This window comes from Hippichthys cyanospilos, chromosome 3 (assembly GCF_059441005.1).
Source record: "Hippichthys cyanospilos isolate Australia breed blue-spotted pipefish chromosome 3, RoL_Hcya_1.0, whole genome shotgun sequence".
In the NCBI taxonomy this organism is placed as follows: Eukaryota; Metazoa; Chordata; class Actinopteri; order Syngnathiformes; family Syngnathidae; genus Hippichthys; species Hippichthys cyanospilos.
This window is the reverse complement of record NC_142371.1, coordinates 26,088,089-26,115,869: the sequence shown is the minus strand read 5'-3', so window position 1 is coordinate 26,115,869 and position 27,781 is coordinate 26,088,089. Positions and strand designations below refer to the sequence as shown.

Below are 27,781 nucleotides of genomic sequence, written 5' to 3'. Positions count from 1 at the left end.
GTATTCCTCTAAAACAATAAAATTTGATCAACAAATCAGTCATCGCAATAAAATAACAAAAACAATATCAATGATAACAACAATCGGCGTTTTTAGGATTTTTATTTTAAATCCCATCTTCCACGGTAATTTGAAGAATTACATTTTTTTTTAATAAGATCTTTTTTGAGTTAGGTTTCTCATATGAGTACATACACATTTTAACCTTGTTGGATTGTCTTGCAAAAAAAAAAAACGGACGTACTTCATATCTTATATTTTGTAAAAACAATAGTTTTAAATATTGATATACAAGAAATGATTGTAAAACATTCCAAGTTATTAATAATATGTACTTTAATAACTTAAGCTACTTCTTCGATTCTTAACACAAATACGTTCTTTACAATAATGTGTTCTATGCAGCCCCACAACTCAAAATTTTGCAATCACATGACCAAACTCAGAATACAGGCAACCTGTAACTGGCTGTGTTCTGAGCAACTGTGATGTAATTTTCAGTCAATAGCTAGTGGCAAATTGAATGCCTCCAAAAAAAAAAAAAAAAAAAAAAAAAAATAGTAGAATTTTTCTGCTTAATTCATATTCCACAAAATACAATATTAATCACAATGTTATAGTTAGACCTTGTGGGGTTGCATGGAACATATTATTGTAAACAAAATGTTTGAGTTGACCTCTCCTTTAATAAACAAAATGACAAATACATAATGTAATAGCTTTATGGATAATATAGTATTTCTCATTAAAACGTCTCAGAGAAAAAAAAACATGAAAAGGAATAAGGAATAAGTTAAAATTTTGTTGCTTAAAATAGCATGCAACACAATTTGTACAAAAAGGCCCGCACCAGTTTCTCACCCTATAAATAACCAATTGCAGTATTGGGGAAATACCCACAATCAAAAAAACACTTTGGATGATTTTAAAGCTGGAGCAAGTTTGGGCAAGTTCATTTCTGTTCTTGCGTGACTGCACCCAGTCCACAAAGTGGGGTCCATTAGAAAAAGGCATGCGTGCAATAATTTCAAGATGTCATTTTGGTATGAAGTAGAAGAGATATAGAAGTGTCCAAATACTTTTGTCCGTAGAGCTGAAGCAGTTGACGACGCTTGAGCATTTGTGTTCAATGGAACCTCACTCTCTTGCCTCAAACTAACTTGAGTATTTTTTTTTTTTTTTTAGAATGTGTGTGGTACATTCAAGTTGTTGAGTAACAATAAAATAAAAAAACAACAACTTTTGTCTCATGCAGGCAACACAAGTATCTTCTGGTGCCTTATGGTTTCCATCGAAAAGTTTATATACAGTCAGATGAGCTCTTAAAGGAACACTTTTTCAGCAAACATAACATAATGGCGTCTGTGCAATTACAGCGGATATAAAGAGTCAACACAGCCCTGTTTCAAATGGCAGGTTTTTGTGACAAAAAAAAAAATTAGACCAAGGTGAACCATTTAAAAAGGTTTCTCGCTGTTCATGTTACTGTACAACAAGAAGTAACTGAAATAATGTGAATGCAGAAGTATACACATTCTCTTCTCAAATCAATCAGGGGTATTATCTACTGACATATCCGCCTTATCTTGAAAAGAAAAACACCCAACACAGTACCAAAATCAGTCAAAGTCAGAACAACATTTTCATCTGATACTAGGAAAAAAACTGTAAGGGAAAGCCTACCTGTACAGTAGTGCTGGATAATCGAAGCATCATGAAGCACTTGTGATATTTTTGATCTCCTCTAGATGGCACTCTCCAGTCAAAAACGCAGTGGGAATTGAAAACATTTCCACTGCTGTAGCGAAGTAGTTCTTTTAACATGGCTTCGACGGAGCCTCGGACGATTTGTTGCCAAATCATGCATTGTGTTGGTTTTGTTCTTTGAACGAGGCCATGTCGTACGCAGCTCATTTTGTGCGCCAGCAGAAAAACAAATATTGAATTAAAAAAACGGTTATTTTTCACTCGGGAAGAATTTGGTGAATGTGCAGATGAAACTGGTGGGGTAAAGTACTGTACCTCCGACAAGGTGTTTATCTTTCAACCCAAAGCACCATCTGGAGGAGAGGAAAATATATCACAAGATGGGCATGAAGCTTCATTTAGCCCATCACGACTGAACCGCTGAAATTTGAGATTCAACGAAAGCTAGCGTGTATGTGCTGACTTCCATTTAACGTGACTTGGAATTAAATTGGTTAATTCGGCATCCCCTGTTGAGAGTATGTGTACACTTGTGCAAGCAGTATCTTTTTTTCTCTAATGAGTTGAACATATTTTAGATCACATTTATAGTCCAAAGAGTTTTGAAATGATTGCTCTTGCTCTCATTTTTTGAAAGCCCCAAACCTTAGCATTTGAATGAGTGAGTGCACGCTTTTGTATGTCCAATGTACAATAAATATTCACATGTTTTCATTATGAATGCAAAAAAAAAAAAGGTTAATAGCAGCCCACCCCTTTGGGTTTTCCACATCAGGGCGTCAGGCGACACATTCTCAGAGTTCTGTCATCAAAAGGGCTCTTAGGATCTTCTCTCTGTCCAGCCTCACTTCCTCTCCGCTACAAACATGCACACACATAAACATAAACTGTAAGAACAATGAAACAAAAGCTAAAGAATGAAACTGAGCGTCATGATATTTATCGGACTTGCGTCTGATGTGCATGAGTTGGCCACAAGAGGTCACTACAATTCTGACACCCAAGAATTTTGCAACTACTGTACTGTACTGGATATCAAGACTATTGAATAAATGGACAAAAAACTTGCGTCTGATGTGCACGAGTTGGCCACTAGATGTCACTATAATTCTGACAAGAATTCAGCAACCACTGTACTGGATTTCAAGAATATTGAATACATGGACAAAGTCTTTCTGCACACATCTGTGATGAACACAAAGATCATCGAAAGGAAAGTGGAAATGACAGGACAAAGGCGTTACCTGTCGTGATGGGCTGCAAGGTAAGGGGCCAAGTGAGGGAGGGGACTACAGTAGCACGAAGGGGAGAGGTGGGGAGAAGGCAAAGGGGGGACACGGCACGGACTAGCCACTTCCAGTGATGGCACACTGTCCACCTGGAATGCACATGGACATGCACACACAAATAAAAGTCTCATACGTTCTCCCCCATGAACGTTTTGGAAGGCTTGTTGATTTTAATTGCTTATGTGTCTACCTGTGGGTAAATGGAGGGCTGGACCTGTTTGTCCAGTGAACTAGTGGAGCCTGACTTGGCCGTGCTCTCGCAGGAGATGGCCGCGAGGGCTTCTGGAAGGTTGTCTTCATCTTCATGGTTACTGAGGACCAAGAAAAGGAAATCGGATGAAAAAATAGCACGTATTGCTAGCTTACTAACTGACTAAGTATTTTTTTTTAAAATTTAATATAACCCGATAAATTAAAAAAAAAAAAAACATTGTGCTGGGAGAAAAGTGTTGTTGCCCCCCCCCCCCCCCCCCCCCCCCAAAAAAAAAAAAAAAAACATCAAGAAAAGAATAAATTCAAATATGACTGATTTTTTTGTATTATGGTGGTGATAAGGCAAGTGAGCAGTAAATTAATGGAATCCTGAAGATATTTTTTCTAGGATTTCATGGACCCTTAAAAAGTTAAAAATGTTTTTTGGCTAGAATGAGTCAAAAAAATCATCCGTGTTACATTTTAACTATTTCTTCATTTTAATTCATATTTTGAAATCCTGTGCCAAACCCACTTACGTTAGAGTACTTCTGGAGTTCTTTTGTCCATTCAACAATTTCAAACGTGCGCGATGTCAACTCACAAGCTGAACTGTCTGACGAGACGTTTCCTGCGGTTGGTGCACGAGCCGGATTTAGGTTGGAGACTCTCGGAGGCAAAACGGGCATCCGGTCTCGGGGACATTTTGTCTGGGGGCAAACTGGAGGCCGATGAGTCTTGAGAGGAGTTCTGATACCTGTCGACAACATTTTAGGATCTCAGCCATTTTTGATAGCTCTTTCATTATGGTTGCGGGTAAATGAAATTGCGTCATTACATTCATTTTGTCATACACATTTAAATATACAGTTAATACAAAGGGTCTAAGAATACCCACATGTATGTAAAAATAGCAGAGAAATCTGATATATATGTCTTTTTTTTAGGTGTTGGTGTGGCCATAGTCACCCATCGTGTAGCTCCGCCCCTGGTAGAGGGTGAGCTGGAGCCTATCCCATTTTACTTACCACTCGCTGTCTATGGAAAATAATATCACAGTTTGCTCATGGCTAATGAAACCAACCTGTTTTCTGAGTGATGATGTTCGCATGCTGAGTCGTGATTGGTCATTAGCTGAGCCCTAGCAACTGTGATGTCATTTTCAGTCAACATCAAGTTATAAAATGCCCCTCCCCTGGATTCTACACAATCTATTGTTACGCCCTTGTCACGATGTTATCTGATCAGTACAGAAAAAAGTAGGTTCATTCAAAAGTGAGGTGAAAAAGTGATGCAAATGTATTTTGTAAAAGGGAACAAGCATAGAGAAAAGACTGAAGGAAAAAGTGTAAATAGAACTTGCCTGTCCTTGAGAGGCACATCAGCGTTCTTTCTCCTCGGACTCACTGAGCCGTCCTTCTATTTAGTGGAGAAAGCGCACAAGAAAAAGCATTCAAATAAGCAAATGAAGGCATTTTGAAGAGAATATTAGCCGGAGATGATGTATGGAACTCACCCTGAAAGCCGCCTCCATCTGCGCCTTAAGAATGTTACACTTCAGGTGGTCTGGGAGCAGGGCCGGGGAGGAGGCGCTGGAGGGGTGGAGAGATTTTTCCGAGAGCTGCTTCTCTTCTCCCTGCGGACGTCACGCGTTGGAGAGGACGAGGAGGAGAGTCAGGCCAGAGCGGAAACGTCTTACGGCGTCAGCCGAGAAGAATGTCAACGTGTGGAAATGTGTCTGACCTTGTTGTCCATGTTGATGCAGAGTGAGGGCCACGCAGGACACTCGCTATCTGACTTACGGAAAGACGGAGACATGTCCAACGCGTCTCCGAGACAGGGTGACGCTCGACACTCTAGCGGAAATAAAGAAAAACACCTTTGGTTGTCTGTACTCTAGGATCCCTCTACGAATATTTCAAAAATGATTCCTGTTAATTTCGAGGTCCTCTCATGTGTTTTTGTAACAATCAAAAGCAATAAATGAATCTGGTCCACGGTCGCAAAAGGTTGGAATACCCTCTGCGGGTCGTGGATGAGGTCCTGTCTCAAGCGGAGGAGTTTAAGTATCTTGCGGTCTCGTTCTCAGGTGAAGGTAGGATGGAAGGGGAGATGGACAGGCTGATCGGTGAAGTGTCTGCTGTGGAATCCGTACCGGTCGCTTGGGGTGAAGAGAGAGCTGAGCCAAAAGGCAAAGCCCTCTATTTACCTATCTATCTACCTTCCTGACCTCACCTATGAAGCTGTGGGTCGTGACCGAAAAAACGAGATCCCGGATACAAGCGACCTAAATGGGTTTTCTTTCGTAGGATGTCTGGGTTCTCCCTTAGAGATTAAGTGAGAAGATCAGTCATCCGTGAGGGACTCTGTGTCGAGCCGCTGCTCGAGGAGCCAGTTGAGGTAGCTCGGGGATCTGGTTAGGATGCCTCTCTGGGGAGGCGTTCCGGGCACGTCCCACCGGGAGGAGGCCCCGGGATCGACCCGGGACACGCTGGAGGGACTATGTTCTCGGCTGACCTGGGGATCCTCCTGGACAAGCTGGATGAGGTGGCTGGGGAGAGGGAAGTCTGGGCTGCTGCCCCCGCGACTCCACCCCGGATAAAATGGTACCAAATGGAAACATTTCTTTGACGAAAAATTTTATGCTGATTAAGCTAATTGATTACTTTAAGTCAGGGGTGTCCAAACTCGGTCCTCAAGGGCCGCTGTCCTGCATGTTTTCCGGCTTTCCTTCCCTCACACACCTGATTCAAATAATCAGGATCATTATCAGGCTTCTGCTGAGCGTGTTGATCATTTGAATCAGGTGATTCAGGGAAAGAAACCTGGAAAACATGCAGGACAGCGGCCCTTGAGGACCGGATCTGGACACCCCTGCTAAGTCATTACCTAATAAAGTAATTTATTACTTTGTATAATGAAAAACCAAAGTCATTTATTACAATAAACTATGGAGGTAATTGACTCCTTTAATTAGGTGGCGGCCGTTTTAGTATACTAAAAGTTTACATATAAAGCGCATTAACTGCAACATTTAAATGATTTCACACGAACCTGGTATTAGAACAAGGGTGTGTAGACTTTTTATATTTACGCTAGAGGCTGTGTGTACAAAAAGGCAAAGAGGAAATTCGATTAGTAACTGCTGTTGTACCTTGACATGCATGATTTCATTTACAAGGAACGTTGCGCCTGCATATAACCGTATAATGGAAATGAAATATCCAATGAAGCGGAAGACTTGTCTATCAAACACAGAAAACAAGGACCTTGTATTGACAATACTGTATACGTAAATGCCTAGAATCCCTTCAAGGAAATCAAGAAAACCGATAGGGCATAAACAGTGCATGCATAAGCAGTTACCCGGATTGGCCTTTTTGTTACTCACTGATTTTGTTGTGTGTGTGGCAGAGCGTGTCCTGGCTGTGCGTGTGGCGGCGGTGACGGCGATGGACCTTTCCGGAATATGACGTCTCGTTCTCCTCCACGCTGAGTTGATGGTCGGAGGCGGGGCCGCTTAGAGGGAAACTGAGGGCGACACGGCACATCAAACGCAATCTAGCCCGTCCACATAATGTTTTTTTTTTTTCCCACATCACATAATACAGCTCTTTTTTAATAACCTTTCGAATTCATTCTTAGCGATTGGTGTAAATGATCAATTGTTCCCATTGTAAATGTACAAGGAATGAAATGCCTTCATTTTACACAGTTATGTATAGAGAACATGAAAAATTATTCACATTCCTTTATTTTATAAGCAATATGGCAAAAAACTATTTATTAATTCACTAGGCCGCAATGTGATTCCAAAATCCACCCAATATCACAACAACAACAACAATTATAGTACAGTACATGTAAACAACTGCTTGATAACGATATTATCATTCATGATGTCACGGTGAACTATAAATTGCATGCAGCAGCAACAAACATGCAGCATCTCTAAAGCAGCAAACAATATATGCATGTTTGGACCCTTATAACCTTGGATAATTTACATTATTTAAGCGCTTTTGTCATTTAATTGCTTGCAGCAATCTCAACAAACAAAACAAAACAAAAAACAGGGGTGGGGAACCTTTTTTTTCCTCAGCAATTTCAGATCTCTGAAGATTATCCCAAGGCCAGTCTATGAATACACCGATCTGTTTTTTTTTTTTTTTTTTTTGTATTATAATATAGCCAGTCAAAGGAGAGTGTGTGCTGAGTATTCAACAAAAAAATACATCAGTGAAAAAAAAAATGAATATGGCACAATGATAATGTGCATGTTCATCATGTGTGAAATTGGTAGCCAAACCTGTAGCTGTTTGAATAACTTGTTAGAATTTTGATAAATAAATGCTTTGCTTTACAAATGAACATGAAACAAGTTGCTAGTTTTATTTCTCTATAAAGAGTGCTGATGTTGAAATTGCATAACATTTCAGTAGCTTGAAAAAATTACCGCCTACGCTTTTTAGATTGCAATATTTTGCGACCGGCAAGGAGTAAATGTTCTCCTGGGCTGTGTCTGGCCCACAAACCACAGGTTTCCCACCCCTCCTTTATAACATCACAAAACAGGATCTTTCTTAAATCCATAGCAGCAAAGATATTGAGATATAATCTAACCTTTCACAATCAAACTAAGCTACTATTATGACTCACGTCACATTCTCGAGGTGTATACCAGACAAACAATGTGGAGATGTGATGAATGAGGATGATGAAAGACTTCTCGCTTTTTTTCTTTTTTGGAGGTGGGGGATGTCTATGTAAGTCCAAGGTCAATTAGAGGTCAAAGTGTGGTCATGACCTTGTCCTTGTGAACGACATTGATGATGGGCCCGTAGTGCAAGCTGCTGGTTCGTTCCGGGACGACGGGGTGACTGTTCACGGGACCGGTGGAGCAGGAAGGGGCCCCGACGGAAGGTCTGACACACATTGCAAGTCCACACACACACACACACACACACACACACACACGCACGCACGTATGAGATGCATGACATGAAGTGAGATGGAAACACAGGTATGATGGCTTCTAAAAACAGAAACCTGCCCTGCAGGTTAGTTCTCCAAAAGCCGTTAAAACAGAGGTTGGCAAAATATGGCCAGCGGGCCTCTCAATTTTGTTTTTAATTTAGCCGACACCCAATTAGGACATAGTCTAGTTCAAATTTATTTATAATTTTTCATGAGTTTTTATTCATGCATGACAAAAAATGGTCCATTGATTTGCTGCAAATCAGATATAATTCATTAATGACATGCTTTTGTTTTTTACAAGTTTTAATGGCTGAATTCATTATATTCAAATGATTTTCCTGTCAAAAGAAAGTGTTTCACTTTTTTAACCTCATCTTGGAATGGCCTTGCCCATGTTTTCAAAATCAAATGCAACCAAAAAGGTTTCATTACTGATAACTGCCTTATCATACAATTTAAAAAAAAATGAAGAACTGTATTTCAAAGAATTGTATAATCGATTATAAAAATAACTGATTTATTTGATAGTCGATTAATAGATTAATCATTGCAGCAGTCCTATGTGTACTGAATATCCACAAAGGTAATTAATTTATTGTAAATAAATGTAACTGATGTAATACAAATTAAAATTTATATTTAACTATATGTAATGCAATATTTGTTAATTTATTATTACATTAATCTTCAAAATTCAATTCCATTTACCCATTTAAAATCAGTGAATTTGCTCATCCTTGTTCTAAAATTTTGTGCCGCCCTATAGTGGTTACGCCGTTGTCTCGTCGAGGTCCGTGTCCCCGTCCTACCTGTGCGGCGCCGTGGTTCCGGAGGGCTGCAGATAAACAGCGGGCGTGTAGGCAGGATGGGACGGGCGCCACGCCTCGTGACCCGCCACCGGGATATTGTGCTGGTACTAGAAAGGATTGAAGAGACGCCGAAAATTAAATGTTGTTGCACAGGCGAAGCACATGCTATGAGTGCCTGCGTATATGCGTGAAGCGCGCGTGCGGGTGGGTAAGTAGGTCATCTGAGGTCACTCACTGCATGTAGGCTGGGATCAGGGCTGGCAGGAAGGCACAGAAAGAATGACAACAATCAGCCGTCGCAGATTAACTTTAATACTTTAATTTCATGTGCAGTTAAGACCAATGTGATTCATAGGCTAGATCCTGGTCACTTCTAGCAGAATCTGCAGCAAACGTCCTCAATAGGCTGACTCCATAGAGCAAGAGAAGAACCACCAGAGCATTCGGATCAGTGCATGTGTCATTTAACTTGAATCGGGTAGGATTTATACTTAATCGTATTTCATCTTTGATCTTGAGGTGTGCAATGAACAGGAGAAAGCTCTCCAGTCTCATTGTACGGCGTACAATGACAATAAATGGCTGATTCTTATTTCACATTGAACAAGTCAGCTTTTCAGGTCATTAGCTCATTCGCTGCTGATCCAATTAAAATGGATATTAGGCGACTATAGCCGTTAATGGCGGTAAATGAGTTAATTAACATTTCATTGAGGACCTGTACTGAGAATCGATGTGAATACATTGGGACATGAAAGATTCCGTACAAAGATACAACAATGGAAAAGTATAAACTGCGCAGAACTCATAAAAAGTAGCCATCGTTCCATTCATATACATTCTATAAAAACCTGTGCCTTGAGTTTTTTTTTCCCACGCTGCTGTCATTACAATATTTAACAAACCCAAAAATAAAACAAAAAGCGGCCAGGCAATGACTCATTTTGGGTTTTCAACAAACAATGGTGTACATGTGATATTTTTAAATTAAAATCTATGTGAGAGTCTGCAGAATCATGACGAAAGAGTAGGCAAATGGTGTTGTACATGGAAAATGTGTAGTAGCATTTTCCACTGGGGAAAAAAAATAGGAAAAAAAAAAAACTATAAATAGTGCAATGATCATTTCTGATTAATTATAACTCCAAAACTTTAAAACAAGCCTAGGACATATTGATATCGAACAGTGGTTCTCTAATAGGGGTACGGGTATCCCTGGGGGTACTTGAAGGAACTCCAGGGGTAACTCTAGATTTTAAAAAATAACAAACAAGCATGCAAAAATCCTGTTAAAATAATTATTGAATGAGTTAAACATTTCAGGAAAATATAAGTTCATAAAACACATTTTATGTTCAGTAGGTTATTCAATGTCATTATTTTAAGAAGCCAGGGTCTCTCTCATACTAGAATGGTTCGACCCAACTTGTCACGTGCCACCTCTCGTTACCTGTCAATGATTTATATTTGTGAACAGATTTCTACTATGATCCCAAAAAGAGGACATTTTAAGTTGAAAATTCTGTGGCCAAATATGTATTTATAATTATTTCTTTTTGAGAACAAGTCTGACAATTTATGTTGATTATTTTATGTGGATAGATATTTATTAATAATTAAGTTATCGATTTATTTTGGGGAACATATCTGTATTGTAATCCCAAGAGAGGACGTTTTATGTTGATTATTTGTCGTGGACGAATAATTATTAATAATGAAATTATTTCTTTTTGATACCAGAGCTCTTTTGTGAGCCAAAACAGGCCACTTTATGTTGATAAAATTTTTGTGGATCACTTCAAATGAAATTTAATAAGTTCCAAAGATGAATTAATCACACTGATGGCATGTTTTAAATCTCTTTTTTTAATCCCCAAAATGCTTTGCACTTGTTAAGTTGTGCGTACTTGGATCAAAACAAATTTCACAGGGGGTACATCACTGAAAAAAGGTTAAGAACCACTGAACTAGAAGATAGATTATTAATGAAGCTCTTGTGGCCGGCATATGTGTACCCCATAGAAAATTGTAGCCAATTTTGCTCACAGGCGTTTTAAACTACAAAACAAGGGCTGATGGAACAGGACATGACATTCCTTTTCTGAAATCACAGCTCTGTATTAATAAGTATAATTACATATTGTATGGCCGTGACCATCCGGGGAGGCAGAATGCCCCTTATTGCAGTCAGCACTTCTATGAAGTGCATGTCCATACTGTATAATAGGATGTGTGTGGGTGTTTGGGTGTTACCTGATGCGTGGAGGCTTGGCTGGAGAAATGGCAGTGACTAAAAGGGCAACACACACATACACACAATGTTAGAGTTGAACATGTGTATGTAGTCTACGTCAGTGTGTTTTCTCACAGGCGTGTCAACATTGCGGTGGCTGGAGCAGGGGATTAAAGGAGAATGACAGCAGGTGCTTTCGACAGTAGTCGAAAGGCGCCACTCAAAGTGTTGGGAATGTGAGGTCCTTTCTTGAGGTGAATGATCAGCCTGACGTGATAAAGCGAGCGGTGTGTTCAAACGGATCTGCTAACCCAATTGTTCAAGACGCCAGCGCTTCCTCTTTGTACGAAACGCTTGTCTGGAATTATGGATATTCATCCACCAGACATTTTCTCACAGCCGCAGTATAATGAGATCTAACACAAGCGCTGTTTTGAAAGAGTGGAGAAGGAGATAAAATATTTGTTACCCAATAATGGCTACAATTAACTTAGTAAATACTGAATAGAAATAGGGAAATATGAAATGATGGAATTTGACTAAATGACTACAACAACAAGAGGTTAAAAGGTCAAAAATAAATACGAGGTCAAGAAAAATATTCGAAACATTCGTCAGTGTGAAGCAAGGTTATAGTACGAATAAAAGGCAACATTTGAAAAACATTTTAAAGTGAAGTTATGACTGCTATAAAAGAAGAAAATCGATAACAAAATTAAAAAATTAAAAAACTAATTACAGTGTTCCTAACTTAGGTACTAAAGTAATTGATTAATCAATTACAAGTGATAAATTAATCAATTTTTTTAGTACTTAAGTACTTTACCTTTGTACTTCAGTACTATATATACATATAAATTACTTCAAGTAATTGAGTACTGGAGTAATTAATTTAGTGTTTCAAACCTAAACTTTAGTAACCTAAAGGAATCAATTACTTAAAGAAATCAATTACCTTACTCCTTAGTTATGTAAGGTAAATAATTATGATGAATTACCTCAATTTAGTAATTAATTACCTTCAGTTATTGCTTACTTTAGAACTGAATTCATTTAGTACCAGCCATTTTTAGAACTTCCTTCCACTAAACATTTGAAAAAATATAAATATCTGGGATTGAATGAAAAAAAAAAAACTGAAATATGTCATTGGTATTGAATGACTTAATATCATACACAAGCTATTGGGATTTATTTTAAATCTATGTATTTTTGTATGACTGTACAGGCAAAGTCAAACATGTGAAGGAAATGGAGTTTATTTTAGTATACCAGATTAAATATTTTTAATTCATATTTAACACGCCAAAAACACTACATGTATAGTTACAAAACAAAGACTAATAAAAGCTCAAATTATCCAAACCCCGGTGTGATTCAGGGACATTTTACACCATTGCAAACTAGAACCGCATTAATAATCACAATTACATTAATAGCTCTCTAACAGTGTCAATCAAGCCTGAGCATTATTACTTTTGTAAAGATCTTATTGGTTTTCGTTGAATTGCACAAGAGCACATAATGTTGTGGTTGGTGAGTTAACTATGACTCAGAGAGGCGTGTAAAAAGTCTAGCAGGTTCTCGTGGTCCATGGGCTTGTATGTACATGATTGTGTGAGCAAATAAGACTTACCTTTGCCCAGCGAGTGCGTGCGGGAGGGGTATCGTTTGCTCGGCCGTCTCTCGAACGTGCTGGCTCTCCTCAGCCGGCTCCCATGAGTCGCTTGGTACTCCGTTTTACCACTGAGATTGACACGCACACAAGGAAATATATATATAGCTTTCCTTGTGCTCTAGCTCAAATATCAGACATTGGATATTCAATTAGCATGCAAACCGAATTCAAAGAGCTTGTCATTTAAGGTGATAGTATATCCTGATTAAAAACCTTCCTACTGAAGTGAAGTGGGCCAATTAGTTAATATGGCTAAATTAAACTGACTTGATGAATCACTGTCAATAAAGCTGACTTGTAAGAACACATCTGCTGACTAGGGTGAGCTATGCTAAGGTGCTCTTAAAAAGAACAGGAATTGCCTATAAAGTGACAGTATTTGCTTTGATAAAAAAAAAAAAAAAAAAAAAAACTGAGAAGGAAAACAATACGAAGGGCATATCTCGGTCGCCATAGGAACACCTCCACGTAACCATAGATACCAAGTAACCATAGACACAACGCACAGTTCATTTGGTTTGTTTGTTGCTGCTGGCTTATGTTAGTTATTCTGTTCTTATTATCTATATTTTTTTAATGTAATCTCATCTATTTTAGTCATTATAACACCCTCAAGGGCCAATTCAACTCAACCACTGCTTTATAAGATGTGTTTGACACTTCATGAAGAACCAGACCACACAGACACACAAGCATGTAAAAAGAGATTGACAGTGCCTTGCTCGAGGGCAGCTCATAGGCCGACAAGCAGACTAGCATTTCTAATAGCAACTTGCTGCTTTTTTTTTTACACTTTTGGAAATCAAACCCGGGGCTCAGGTAGGTTTCCATATAAAAAGTCATACATTGTAATAAGTGCATGTTTTTTTTTTTTTGTTTATATTAATCTGCTTTGATGATGTCAAATGGCTTCCCATTGGTAAACGAGCGTTGAACCTATTGCACATTTTTCTACTAAATTCTCACGACATCGCGCTGCTTCAGTAACAAGGCGACTGATGAGCGCTACCTGAATCTGAAGCGGGAGCCCAGTCGGGTGAAATCGCTGCGGCCTGGCTTGCCCGTGGTTGGCTGGCGTAAGCGAAAGAAGGCGTGGCTCTCCACGGCGCACTTCCACACGTGCTTGCAGCTCTTGGCGCTGGCCAGCTGGAACACAAACGTGTGTTCCTGCTCATGGCCCTTGAAAAAAAAAAAAAATTCTTGTACTTCTGCCAACACTGACCTCATTGTGATGCGCGTGTGTGCACAAACCTGATCGTCATCTTCCACCACCACCAGAGTGAGTCGACTCTTTTTGAAGTCTAGACGTGTGATTTTAGGCCTAAATATCAAATAAATTGCACAAATGTCGATTAAACCCATATTTAGGGAATGCGATTCAAATAACTGTATTGTTTTGAGCGAATGAGTGCCAAAAAGCAGGCACAGAAATGTAAAACTATAGCAATTTCTTTAAAAAATAAAAAAATAAATCTAAAAATGGGCTGAAATTAGTTCTACTGCTCTTGGACTGAAATTATTAAATCACAAACTAGCTACTACCGTTATACCTTTTTTGAAGCTAAGATTCAGGCGAAACAAAACCTGTCTTTGGGAAATCGGTTATACCGTATTTTCCACACTATATGGCACACCTGAAAGCCTTATTTTTTTTTTAAAAAGCTGATGTTGCACCTTATAATCAGGTGCGCCTTATATATGGTTCAATATTGAGATTGGGATTCGTGGATGGGGAATGAAGTGATAAAGTAAGCTTTACCTGTTTACAGTTGAACAAGGTTGGTCATATTGACATTTAGTTATGATGCGATTGAAAGTTTAGAGTTATTATTTGAGTTATCGTTATAACTTTGAGTATTACTATATTGTGATTGAAAAAGTTTTAAAACGTGATTAATGGAGGGTGCGCCTTATAATCCGGTGCGCCTTATATATCGAAAACGTTTGAAAATATGTCATTAATTGAGGGTGCGCCTTATAATCGGATGCACCTTATAGTGTGGAAAATACGGTAAATTGTATTCATGGGGATATTTGACCCTTCCCCCCTAAGACTTTAAATGTGACTATTTCCATAGCCTAATGATGGACAATATTTTTTTTTTGAGCCATGAAACGTGTTTGAAATTTATATAACTTCATTCAACACCCGTGACAATTAACTATGTAAAAATTCATCTTAAAATGTGGCCTCTACTGTCTTTATGCCTTCATCAAATGTCTTGATATTTAAATTGCTGTAACAAGTGAGCAGAAAAGGCAGCAGGGGACACCCCGCATAAATGCTTGACATTTTGCTTATGAATCACAACCACTTAGGGCGCACACAAGAAGATGGTTAAAAACGCCTTACCAAAAGAAGAGCCCGATTTTGTTGGAACCCTCAAACACCAGGATGCCAGTAGGAGTGAGACCGAGTGCGTAGTCACAACCGTCTCTCCCCTGATGACACCACATGCACATTCAGCAGTCAGGAATACACACTAATGTAAGAATCAATACCATAATTCCCCAAATATAAGACACACCTTTTTCCAAAAATGAAGGCCAAAAGTATGGGTGTGTCCAATAAACGGTAACTTAAAAGAATTCTTATTTATTCCACACCATTGATCTGTCATCCACATATGTCAAGTTTTAACGCACAGATGCACATTTCTATATCAGCCAGATTCTTACAATAATTACCATAACGGTACAAGCTAAAGGACGGATATCAATTGGCTGTTAGCAGCCAGTGCCTGTTGCAGTTGACAGCAGCTTGTGATAGCTGAGGCTGTTCAGGCATTATTTTCCATAAAAGAAGCGAGCAGACTGAACCAACGTCCGAGTCCAACCTTGTTCACGCACAGGATTATTACTAAAACAAAGAGGATCATGTAAAAGTTATGATTTCTTTAGCTGATTCAATTAAGAGTGGCAAGGCATGCAGCCGAGTGCGCCGGTTAGAGAGCATGGAAATGTTTTCCATTTGACTCGTTTAATAATCAGTCTTTTGGCACATACACCCAATCATAAACGTGGTGGAACACGGATGGTGCGCTGCTTCGGGTATTTATGGCTAAATGAACGCGAGCTGAGTTGCGAGGAAAAGAAAAAACAACTGCTTTGATGGCATTCAATGCTGCACTGGCGCTGCCTTTATGGACCACTCATAATGTGGGAAATCTGACATATTCTTAACTTAAGCCACAAGAAATGTATAACTTACGGATATGGACATAAGAAAACATGAAGAATTTACAAATACTGTATGATATTTATTGTGTTATTGTATGATTGTGTATTGCTACAGTTTCGCAAATTGGTGCATGCTGTACAGTGTAAACGGTAACAAACAGTACAGTCGAAAAAAACAGAATTTGGCCCTAAAATTAAGGGTGCGTCCTATTTTGGGGAAATTGCAGTAAATACACGAGGCACACCTTAACAAAGTGCATATCCACGCCATAAAGTTCCAGCCACTTGCACTTATTGAGGAAGGAGATCTCAGCTTGAGATGGACTCTTCCCCCTGAAAACGGCAACGTGGATTCAGACATCACGAAAAAAAGAAACACGCTGGTGATTGGTGTCCTCCGCAGTTTGTCCTTGTGCGGCCCAGCGGGTTCAGTGAAAGCACAGCATATGTAACCTAATCCGAGATGGGAGCGATCAGACCGCCGCTGCGTTAAATACTGCCCAGAATCAATCAAGACCCTCCTAGCATTAATCCTCCATAATCCTTCACACAGACCAGCGAGAGGGTGCCCGGCTTGCTGAAAGGCAGAGGAGGACGCGGCAACAAGCCGCCGCTTAAATCTCACCTGAGATCCAGCCACCTGCCGAAAATGTCCCGCTCCATGGCCTCGCTTTGCTTGGGAGTGAAACGGAACTCCGACACCAGCTCGGGAGAGTGATCCATGGGATCGCAGTCTCCCAGCTCGCCTGCGCGCACGCATAAAAAAAGCAACAATAGATGAGCTGTATCACTATAGACAGCTTTACCAAGCTACATATTTCATTAAAAGCGTCTCAGCACACCTCCAAACAAACAAGGGGGACATGCAACTTAACTGCACCTTCTCTCATCAAGTGGAAGACAACTGAACTGTTCTGCCTGTCACTATACATCACTGGCATATTGAAAATTGAAAACAATGACACGTTATTTGTAATAAACTAAAACAATCTTTTAACACCAGACTAAATTTACTTTAGGGGATACATTACTTATTTAGCAGCAGTAAAAAGGAAATATTTTGTCAATAATCAACTTGATAATTTAATTATTTTTCATGAACACTTGATACCTTGAAAAATGCATTTTGCTTCACATGTGCCAGCACTCAGGTAACAACCAATCACAACTCAGCTTGCGAATGACCAGACCCAGAAAATAGGTGAGCTGTGATTGGTCATTAACTGAGCTCTGAGCATTTGTGATGTCATTTTCAGTTGACAGCTAGTGACAAAAGTATGTTTTTATTTTAATGTGTGTTTAATACATTATAATATTAAAAATATAACAATAGCAGTAAGCTGAAAAGGAAAATTCTAAACGTATACAAAACTTAGATATTTTCAGCAGTAAAAAGTTAATATTTTTGGTCAAAGATTAATTTGATAAGTATTTGTCATGTATAATTAACACCATTAAAAACAGCTGAGCTCTGGGCAACTGCTGTCATTTTCTTTCGACAGTAAGGGGCGAAATTTAAAAGGAGAAATAAGTTATCAAATTAATCCTAGACAATATTTCATGAAAATGTATTGCTGAAAATGTCTATATAAGTGGCAAATATCAAAAACCTATGAAAGGTTATTTTTTCAGGTTTTACTTCCTCATCAAGTTTTGGGTTACAAGAAAATAAACATGTATCTCAAGAATTATCAACAACTCAGCAAACATAACATGCTTGTCTTCCATGTTTTGTTTTTAGAAATCAATTAACAATAGATTCTACACCAGCAAAAGTATTGAAAATATCCCATCCTGATAATATATTCTCCATTTTGTATTAACGTTGCAGAAGATTTATTAATTTGAATAAAATAGAACAGTGTTTTCATTTGACGCTGTGTCAGTTTAAACCATTTAATTTTGAGTTTTTCAATGAATGATGAATACCACGGCTGTTTGCACAATTTGGGGGAAAATTATAAATATTAAAATTGTATTGGATCCCTGTTTGTGCAAATGAATCTGACACGTCTCCAAAATCATGTTTCAGATATTTTTGTCTTTTAATTAAGTAAAGCAAATGTTGTGTATGGAATAACACTCATATTTGAGAATGATGCAACGTAAAACGCTATTAATGCAACGCCACTTTCAATTTTTTTTTCCTCAAATCATTATCTGGCATCAAGAATGGTATATTCCATTCTTTTCCAAAAAACAGCATTGCTTCAATGAAATCAGAGAAGACATAAGTCATATTGCTGGTTAAGTCTACTCACTTTGCAAACAATAGGCGGCCAGCTCTACTGAGACATCATATGGACATTTCAATCTGAAAGGGGGGCAAGAAAAAAGCGGGTAAGACCGTTAAGATGATCATCTTTCCGTAGTCCTGATCCACACACACACACACACACACACACCAAGTCAAATACAATCATCTATGTGTGCTTAAGTGTGTGCGTGTGTGTGGGTAAAGAAAGAGCAACCCTTTTCCCAAAATAATCACCTCTTCAGATCCTGATCTTGAGTGTTATAATAGAGCCGCACTCAGGGGATCTGTGGCCCAGTTAGAGCCGGAACATAGACACGGGCAAGACGTCTAAGTGTGCATGCGTGTGCATGTGTGTGTGTTTAAGAAGCCATGACTGTCCACAAGTCCTGCAAACACCCTCCGGGTTGCAAAGCCTCACAAATAAGGAGAACTAAATAAGAGAAATTGGAAAAAATGTCAACGCCTGAGGTGGTCTCCACCTGAAAATATTACTGTGGGAAACTAAAACATATTCAACGTTACAATGACACATATCCTAAACCAATGAGCGACCCGGAATGGTTTATGCTGACTTGGCATGTTTCAAACCATCGATATGTGGGTGTGGTGGTGCAAAACTGTGGCAATAACAGTATTGTAGAAAAGGGTCCCGGAAGGTTTCAATTGCATAAAATAACATACATAAAATGTACATTTAATGTAGTCAGGATGCTAAGCTAATTAGCTGCTCTTGGTGTTTACAACAGCACATTAAGAGTTATGACATGAACCTCTATACCATTGATTTACAGTTTATCATTAGTAACAATTTACTATAAGCGTGCATGAAAGACTTACTTGCCAGATAAAATGTCCTGTCGAAGCTGCAGCACAAACAGATACCTACAGCGACAGGGACGTAACAAAAATTTTACTAAGGTATTTCAATTCTTCTCTAACATGTTACAGAAGGCACACTATGCTCTAGAAAGTCTATTTTGATTATTTTTTTAATCCCAATTTGCCCATAGCAACAAAGTAATTAGCCTTGTGTCCCTTTTGGACCTCCTCATCGGGCTCGGGCCAAAATAGATTTTTTTTTTTTTCTTACCTTGTGAATTCCTCACGCAGGTTATTTGGCTCCGAGGAGTAAAATTTCACTCGAAAGAAGAGTCGGAATGGCGGACCATCTTAAAAACGGAAGGACAAAAGACACTTAAGATCTTGTTGGATTACATTTTCTTTTCCAAGCAGTATACCAATGTCAACACACGCAATACAATTAGGAAATCCTGCATACTCTAAGGCCTGTTCCAACAGACTTTGTGTGCACAACAAATGAAGGATAGTCCACCCTCCATTAGTTAGCAGTTTTTCATTAAGTACATTCCATTAAACATTGTTTAAATACAAAATGCACGGTGATAGACAAGACCAAGATTCTCATTTACACATAACGGGATAAAGTAAGATAACTGTAATGATCTCAATTCCGACTTGAGTTACATCCATAGACAATTTCATGCTTTGGATATAAGCGCTGTATGGTGGCAGTGAAATTCAACTGTGTATTTAAAAATATAAGTGGATTTAATGCAAAATGCCATAGATGGGCTAATGAATGGTATTGACGTTGTGAATGAACACAAATGATGCAGCGGCACATGCAATATGACAATAAACTCTATTAAGTTACCCTAATTAAAAAAATACAAAAAAATTACCAGTTGTCTTATTACACAATATTACAATTATACTTTTGTTTCGGGGTGGCTGAAACAGATTACTGGCATCTCAAATAACTTCAATAAGGAGAGATGTTTTAAGTTACAAGTGTGGTCAAGGAATGTATTAAACTCATACCTCAAGGCACCAATTTAAAATTTCAGTTTCGCTAGACATACATTTAGAGCTGTCAAAATGAAACATGGGCTGATAGCCAATATTAAAAAGCAAGGGTTTCAATAACCGCCAACAATTTCTACCTCTGGTAATGAGCGCTTTTCTTTTTTACTTAATCTAACAAAGGGACGTTTAAACAGGACAGAATATGATTGGCTGCTTCCAGAGTTGATTCAACAAGCCTCCTCTTTGAAAATAATTAGATAGCAATTGCTGTTTTTTTTTTTAAACGTCTTGGCATGAATGAAGGATAAGGAGGAGGCGTTTGTCTTATAAATAGTGACTGTGCACTGTGACTTGAAGAAGAAGAATGTCATTATATTTATTTGTACTAAAGATCGCGTTCAATGGAAAAAAAATCTGTCATTTTTGCCGTGGCTATTTTGCTTATGGTTATCACACCGTCGGAATCTAATATCAATCCATGCCTTGTGCAAATCTCCCAATTAATTGACAAGTAATCGAGTATTAATCAAAATCGGTTTTGATAAATGAGTAATCATTTCGAGTTATTGTTTAAGTTATCTTCTAATTTCAGCAATTCAGCAGTTATTATTCTCTGATTTCTGCCATGAAAGCAGACTGATAAACCAAAATAAGACATTAGCAAACATTTGATTTTATTTTTGAAAAAGAATGGTGGTGAGTAACATCAACCCTTCTTGGCATTGGTTAACTGTTAAATTGTTTTCTTCCACACTGGACAACACTAAATAAACAGTAATTGTTTAATAAACTGCATTTGGGGAAAACAGTCTTCGCAATTCACTTTGATGCAAGATGAAAGTTCAAGTGATTGGTCGATGAAATAATCCATTGCATAATCGATTCTAAAAATATGAGATAGCGAAAGCCCTACATAACTAATAATTATGGCAGTCCCTTTGTTTAGTACTGCAATATTACTGCCTCTCGCTGCCATCCGCAGGTGAGTAAATAATCCCCCTCGGCCGCTATTTGTGTCAATTCCACAAGCGCTTGTATTGGATCTCATTAGAATGCGCTGGCCGCAAACAGGTTGTGTACGTACTCTTTCCCTGGCGAATGTATCACTTTCCGCGTTGGCACAAAAGAGCAAATAAGGCTACGGCTCCTGATGCTAATTACCCTGTCAACATTTGATAACGTGCCACCCGCTCCCCTACGTGTGCAAGTGCATTTCAGGATTCTTCAACACAAAGGGAGAGATGGACTCACCTCGGATTTGTTTCTTGATTTGCTTGGACATATCCAGCCAGTGCTGAAGGAAAAGCAAACGAGAGTTAAGCGCCAAGCAAAAACAAGGTTGTTGACGTGCGTGTCAAGGACTCACCGAGACTTGGTCTGCGTCCATGTACTGCAGTCCAAAGTAATCCGCCTCCACCAGATCTATGTGATACATGATTTGGTCAAAAAGTTCCTGGCCTTTGCTTTTGCTCTACAACAGAAGAACAAAAAAAGGAATTGTTTGCTAAAGGGGCTTTGTTAGTGTTGAGTAACCTGATCTTTTCTGGGTAAAATGACTCTACACTATTTTTTGGCAGGTAATGTGACCTAAAACAGGCACATTACAACATTTCCACAGCAGAATGGGCTTGCTGTTAGTAGCTCTTCTGTTTTCAGCACTTTTTATTTTCTGTAGAGGCTTGGGTTTGCTGACCTAGCTCATTCACTGCCATTGACGGCTATCGACGTCAATTATCCATTTTTACTGGGCGAGGAGTGAAAAAGCTAGCTGACTTTAGCAATGATGAGGGGCACACACACAAAAAAAAAAAAAATCGAACTGGATTTTCGAACTGGATTTTTTTTTAAATGGAACCAAAATTTTACCACTCAATAGTGTGATTCATTATTTAATTAGGCATGAACAAAATTGGAAAAAATTGTGATATGTGATATGAGTTATGTATATTGAAGCATTGATAGTACTATACTGTATTTGTTTATGCTTGGTGATGTGTTCACCGCCTGCGCCACATGACTAGATCTGCACACTAAAAGAGTATATAAAATGTACCCGCAAGTAGAAATTCTTTTTTTGAACATTAGTAAATCAGGGAAATTACATTAGTTAATTCTTTCATTAAAGGCATCTATGATCAAAGCAGTCAGAGTCAATTGATTTGAAGCTGCTGATAGTGAGTCCTGATTTGATATTTTGTCAATGAAGGGTAGAAAAAAAAGTGCATCAAAAATCCCTTTTTAAAAAAACATTTTATTGATTAGAAAAAACAACAACAAAGTATAAAACCTTTGATATGTATAACACTCTTGATATGACTAGAGAAGCAGTGGTTTAAACTAAGTAGCCTGAAACATTTAAATGTTCCCCAATTGAATGTGTTTACTTCCACTCTTTCGAGTTATGCTGCGTATAGTGCACATATTTTCTTCTTTTGGTAAAATCTTCTTTAAGGCATAGCATATGTGCATTTTTCTAGCCCTTACAAATGAAAAATAAATAAATAAAATTAATCTTTCCTAACTCGTAATTGTCATCCTGAGTTTATTGAATAATATTTGTAAGCTTTTTTCCCACTTCTTTACTTCAAGTGTCTTAAATAATGTTTGTGCATGCTTTTTATTATTATTTTACTTAACTTTTAACTGTCTTTAATTATTTTGCTTGTAAATGCTTTTAAAAGGCATATCTGAAGGACACTGAGTTACCATGGGTACAAAACGTGCTATATGCTCTACGTAAATAAAGCTAGCTTGCGTTAGATAATGAAACAGTTGTGCACGCATTCCTTGTAAGGTTTACGATAAGACAACTAATAGATAATTATTTCTAATAAACAATTAAATTACTTGTTCAGCCAGCTTTTTAGAAATTGTACAAATACTCAGAATTTCAATTTCTCAATGAAAATATTCCACGATCTCTGTAGTACGTTATAAAAGTAAACCTATTATTTTTGTTTTGAATCAAAATATAACATTTGCTTTCACTTATAAAGCAGTGACTGAATTGCAAATATTTAAATTGTACATTTTCTACCAGTAAATTTGAAATAGTTGGGTTGGAAATTAAAATGCTTTTTAATCCAATTCACTAAAAAAAATAGTTACTTGCAGCCTTAGTGTTTTTGTGTGTGTGTTTTTTTTTTAATTGCATGGTGAGCAAGAGCAACCACTTCCAGTAATTTTTTCGGCACTCAGTTATTTTCCCCACCACATCCACAACAGGAAGTGTAACTTAACTTACAGCAGGAGGGCGTGTCTATGTGTGTAAAAACATGGCAGCATTGTACTTTGGATCCTGATAACCAATCTAAACTTCCTGGTAAATGTGTGAGTAAATCAGCGTTATTAAAGGATTGTGTGTATGAAGAGAGGATAGGCTCAATCAAGATTAGAAACAAAAAAAAAACAGGAGAAAGACCCTTGCTCATTCGGCACAGGGTGATTGAAGCTATGACACGGATCCTACTGAAGCAGAAAACCAGCGCGACATAATTTGCCTGGCGTATAGTAGTCCCAAACGGAGAAATAAATGTCCAATGGGCTTTTTTTGGCCGGGCTCACCTGCGCCGCAGCCTCCAGGGAAACACGAGGACATGAGCAAACTTGTTGCAACACATCTGTGACTAAGCCGCCGCTCTGATGAGCCATGTGTCACTTTGCATTATTTGTTGGAACCTACATGTTGTTGTTCTTGCGAGTCCCAGCTGGACACACAGACACACACACACACACACACACACACACACACACACACACACACACATACACGAGCAACGCAGCACGAGGTGACGCACACGCAACCTTCAAAATGAAACCATCTTACCAAAAGGCACTTACGCACGCATACCCACACACTGGCTCACCCACACACACTTGTACGTGTGTGACACCAAATCAGATCAGGGAGTCTGGGAATAGAGGAAGGACGGAGAAGGATGGACGGAGGAGGAGAGAAAGTGGTGATGAGCAAGAGGGCGTGTAAAAAAAGATTAAGAAGGCACAAGAAAGGAAGATGAGGGGAATTCTGAGGCGAGAGGGAGATGGAGTCAACGATAAAGCATAGGGGTAAGGAAGTTGCTTTCATTGTGGTTGTTTGGGTGAATTTCCCTAAAGTCAAAACAGGGAACCAAATGAGGCCAGACCTCCAAGTGCACAGGAATAGATAAACACCGATGGTTCTGTAATTATAGTCTTTCGCGGCCTTTTGATATAGTCTGGCACAATCTTGAATTATAGTTCAGGAATGGACAATTATTTTTCAAAGGGCCATGTGAAAAAACTGTCTTGTGTGACCAGCAAAATGTGTTGTGTTTAATATGAATTTAATGTCTTTTCACAAAGCACTACATTGTGATCAACTAATTGCATTAACTCTCATTTTTAAAGTAAATTTAAGTTTTCTGTATATCCTTTTTAATGCGTCGGGCTTCTTGTACTTGAGATGTCGGGGTTGGAAGACAAAGGACAATCACACCCTAAAGTGGACACTGATTGGCTGTGATCTTTGCCAGAAGGTGCTAGATTATTTTAGAAGCAACTCATGTTTAGTCTACCACATCAATACAAAGCACCCAGCTGTGACTGTAGCCACAGCTAATGATTGCAACAAAGATGCTAATCTAGTGAACCAAAACAAAACTCCAAATTATGCCAAACTAAACACTCGTAAACACAAGTCTACGACGGACAGAATGGATGATGCTTTATTTTACATACTTTTTTCTAATTTTTCGGTCACCAACAAAGGAAAACAGAAAATAAAGCGTTAGGGTTAGACAAACGGTTACAAAACTTGTTAAGTCTGTTGAAGAAAATAAAATACTGACGTCACAGTTTTTTTATGTTGTATATCACTTATGATGTGCCACAATAATGTATCAAATAAAAAACTGTGGTGGGGAAGAAGAAATTTCGAAGAATTTTTTTGGTGCGATTAAAAGGTGATTAATTATTTTAATTAATGAGATAATACAGTAAAAAATTGATAAGTCACATTCAAATGACATATCTACATGTTATTCAATCCCTATCCAACATTCACAAAAAATATGCCTACAATGTTCACGTTGTATATTGTTCTCTTTAGTTTTAAAGTCTCAGAGCTAATCCAATAAACCACTATTCAAAATAATGATATAAATGAGGAGGAAATTCAAAGTCCTTAGTAGATGTTTTTATCTCATTCAACCTGTCTTATTTTATTTATTTGGTTATTTTCTAGAACTGCCATCTATCATGGTCTTGCACACTCTCTGGTTATAGTCTCGTACACAAACTCAATCTCATTGTCATTTTATATGGTTTGCAAATGCTTGTCATAATTTTTAAAAAAGGAACTACCATAAAAATATTTTAAAAAGCAAATATAGGGGCATTTTTTCAAGGATTGATTATCAGTGTTCCAGAACAAAACATATTAAGGAAGAAGTGTAATTTCTTCGCACTCTTGCAAGCAAACACAGTCCGTAAATAAACACAGTGCAGCTCAGCTTCTGGCAGCATGTCAAACTCGTTGACTCATTTAAACAGCATCATTCAAGAGCAGCAGAATTCAAATGGAGCCAAAACAGGAACAGGTGTAATCCAAAGTACTCTTGGACATCTGCATCTTTTTTCTTAAAAAGAAAATATTGACCATTTTGTCCTTAGACTAATGTCAGCCAAACCAAGACTTTGAATCTAAAAACCAATTGTGATTGTTGGAGTATAGCGCAATGTGTAGGTAATGTAAGGTGTGATGTGCAAGAGTGGGTCAAATACGAAGACAATGCTTGGTTATAGCCATTTAAACTTGTTCGACGAGTGCCAGCATCGGGAATTCATGTCAACACAACAGTGGCACAATGTTATCTTACTTTCATTTTTGCCGCTTTTAATGCAGTTGAAGAAAGGCTGACTAGTCTGATCATTGTTGTACAACCAAAGTTATAGTCAATAGACTTGAAAAACACTTGGGACTAAAATTACCAAATTATGGGCTAATATTTGGGTCAATAAGTCTAGCTGTGGTGAGAGTGTTGTATTGCAAAATATAAACCAAGGTTGGGGAACATTTTTCAAATAAATGTTAATTCATATGAAATAAAGTCAATGTCGTGATTGAAGAAATGCTTATGATGACGTTGATTTTAATTTTAGGTTACATGTTGGCTTGGATGAAATACTCTTGGTTGGATGGAAATAAACAGGTGAGCTTACCCGATACCTGCTGACTTAAGGTGAACTGGTTGGTAGCTACGGCGCATATTGACAACTATTCAAACTCACTTTCACATTCTTCAAATAACCAAATGTTTTTGGAATGTGTGAAGAAGATGAGGAAAACAGACAACTAAAAGGACAACATGCAAAAGCCCCAAACCACAGAAGTGTAATGCAGACATGTAAGGCACACACTATCACATTGTGCTGAGTAAATAAACCACAACAGTATTTAAAATATCTCATGCATCTATTTATCCATCCTTTCATAGGCTTGTGTAGAACATTTTTGACGTTGTTAAAGCACCTCGAAAGTAAATCCAAGCACCCCCAAAATCTTAAATAGGTCTCAAAAAATTAATTTACTCGTGTCCCTTTGTCACGAGATGGAATTAATATTTTATCACCAGAACACTATCTATTGGTGGCCAAAAATATACGTAATTTAAAAGTTAACGTCACGTGTGGAAAAAGAGGACAGTTGTTGTTGTTTTTTTGTCAGTGAATATTTTATCAACACAAATATTATCTATCTGAGGCCGGAAATATAATTGAAAAGTTAACACCATGAATGAAATACAGAAAAGAAATCTTATGAGCGGGACCCCAGGGTGGAACTAGCCAACGCTCCAGCGGAGCCACTCACGGGCAAATCCACGCTGACATCCGAGCCGTCCAGCAGGAGAACCCGGCAGGTGATGGCGATCCTCGCGTTCCCGGCAGCCGGGATGTGGACAGCCGCTCCCCCGGTGACCACGGCGGGAGCGTGGACGACCTGCTGCTGGTGGGCCATGAGCAAGGGGTTCCCTCCCCCGGCCGTACCGTCCCGCTCGTCCCTATCTCTCGCCTGGAAGCGGCTCCTCGAGCGGCGGCTGAACGTCCGGCGCAAAAAGCCCATCATTTCTCCCTTCCGAGACAGGACGGAGTCCCGCGACGGCAGTGGGTCGGGGTGGTCCCGTCGGCTCCGAGTCCTCTCCCCGGGCCGAGGAGTCACTCGGTCGACAGGCGCAGGAGGAGACTCGGCGGCTCAGGCAGGACGAGGGGACTCGACACGCATGCTAATGACACAAGCCAACCAGTTGATTTCCTCTCCGCGGGGGCCGCCCTTCTCCGCCTCCTCCTGCTCCCCTCCCTCCCGACTTGCCCCGTACTCTCCCGGGTGCACCTGCCCGCCTGCTTCCTTGACGTTTGACCGCCGACACACCGGGTGGGGAGGGGAGGGGAGGGGGGTGAAAATCCCGCCGTGACTCTCTGCAGCGGGAACCCCTTAGTCACAAGCTCCGGGGAGGGGGGAGGAAAGTCTCGCGCATCTGGGTCCGTATGGGAGCACCCCCCGCGGATCGACGAGCTTCAAAAGCACTGCATGGGAACCGCAAACTCGGCTCTGAGCGCGTTGGTAAAAGTCAAACCAGCGAAACTGGACAA

General features: G+C 39.0%; 1 protein-coding gene and 1 long non-coding RNA gene across 7 annotated transcripts; one reads left to right on the top strand and one right to left on the bottom strand.

The window, feature by feature from the left end:
• Positions 1-86: 86 nt before the first annotated feature.
• On the bottom strand, positions 87-27,781 carry LOC148426555 (band 4.1-like protein 4B). 6 transcript variants are annotated; one of them, XM_088411254.1, is made up of 23 exons: positions 27,003-27,781; positions 21,519-21,623; positions 21,404-21,446; positions 19,416-19,494; positions 19,163-19,207; positions 18,330-18,382; positions 16,694-16,814; positions 16,314-16,401; positions 15,242-15,330; positions 13,898-14,209; positions 12,847-12,956; positions 11,231-11,267; positions 9,213-9,234; positions 8,978-9,084; positions 6,580-6,719; positions 4,932-5,044; positions 4,705-4,824; positions 4,552-4,607; positions 3,793-3,945; positions 3,187-3,307; positions 2,952-3,085; positions 2,461-2,565; positions 87-2,060 (listed from the first exon to the last, which is right to left on the bottom strand). In XM_088411254.1, exons 1-22 carry the CDS (start codon positions 27,255-27,257, stop codon positions 2,502-2,504), a joined length of 2,367 nt encoding a protein of 788 aa, XP_088267380.1. In that variant the 5' UTR covers positions 27,258-27,781; the 3' UTR covers positions 87-2,060; positions 2,461-2,501. The 6 variants fall into 6 exon arrangements, with proteins under 6 accessions (XP_088267380.1, XP_088267381.1, XP_088267382.1 ...); XM_088411255.1 differs by having other exon boundaries at positions 87-2,565; positions 13,898-14,067; positions 14,140-14,209; XM_088411256.1 differs by having other exon boundaries at positions 87-2,565; positions 13,898-14,034; positions 14,140-14,209.
• LOC148426556 (uncharacterized) lies at positions 24,107-27,598 on the top strand. Its single transcript, XR_015865166.1, has 3 exons — positions 24,107-24,220; positions 26,294-26,343; positions 26,939-27,598. It is a non-coding gene; the product is annotated as an uncharacterized LOC148426556 (long non-coding RNA).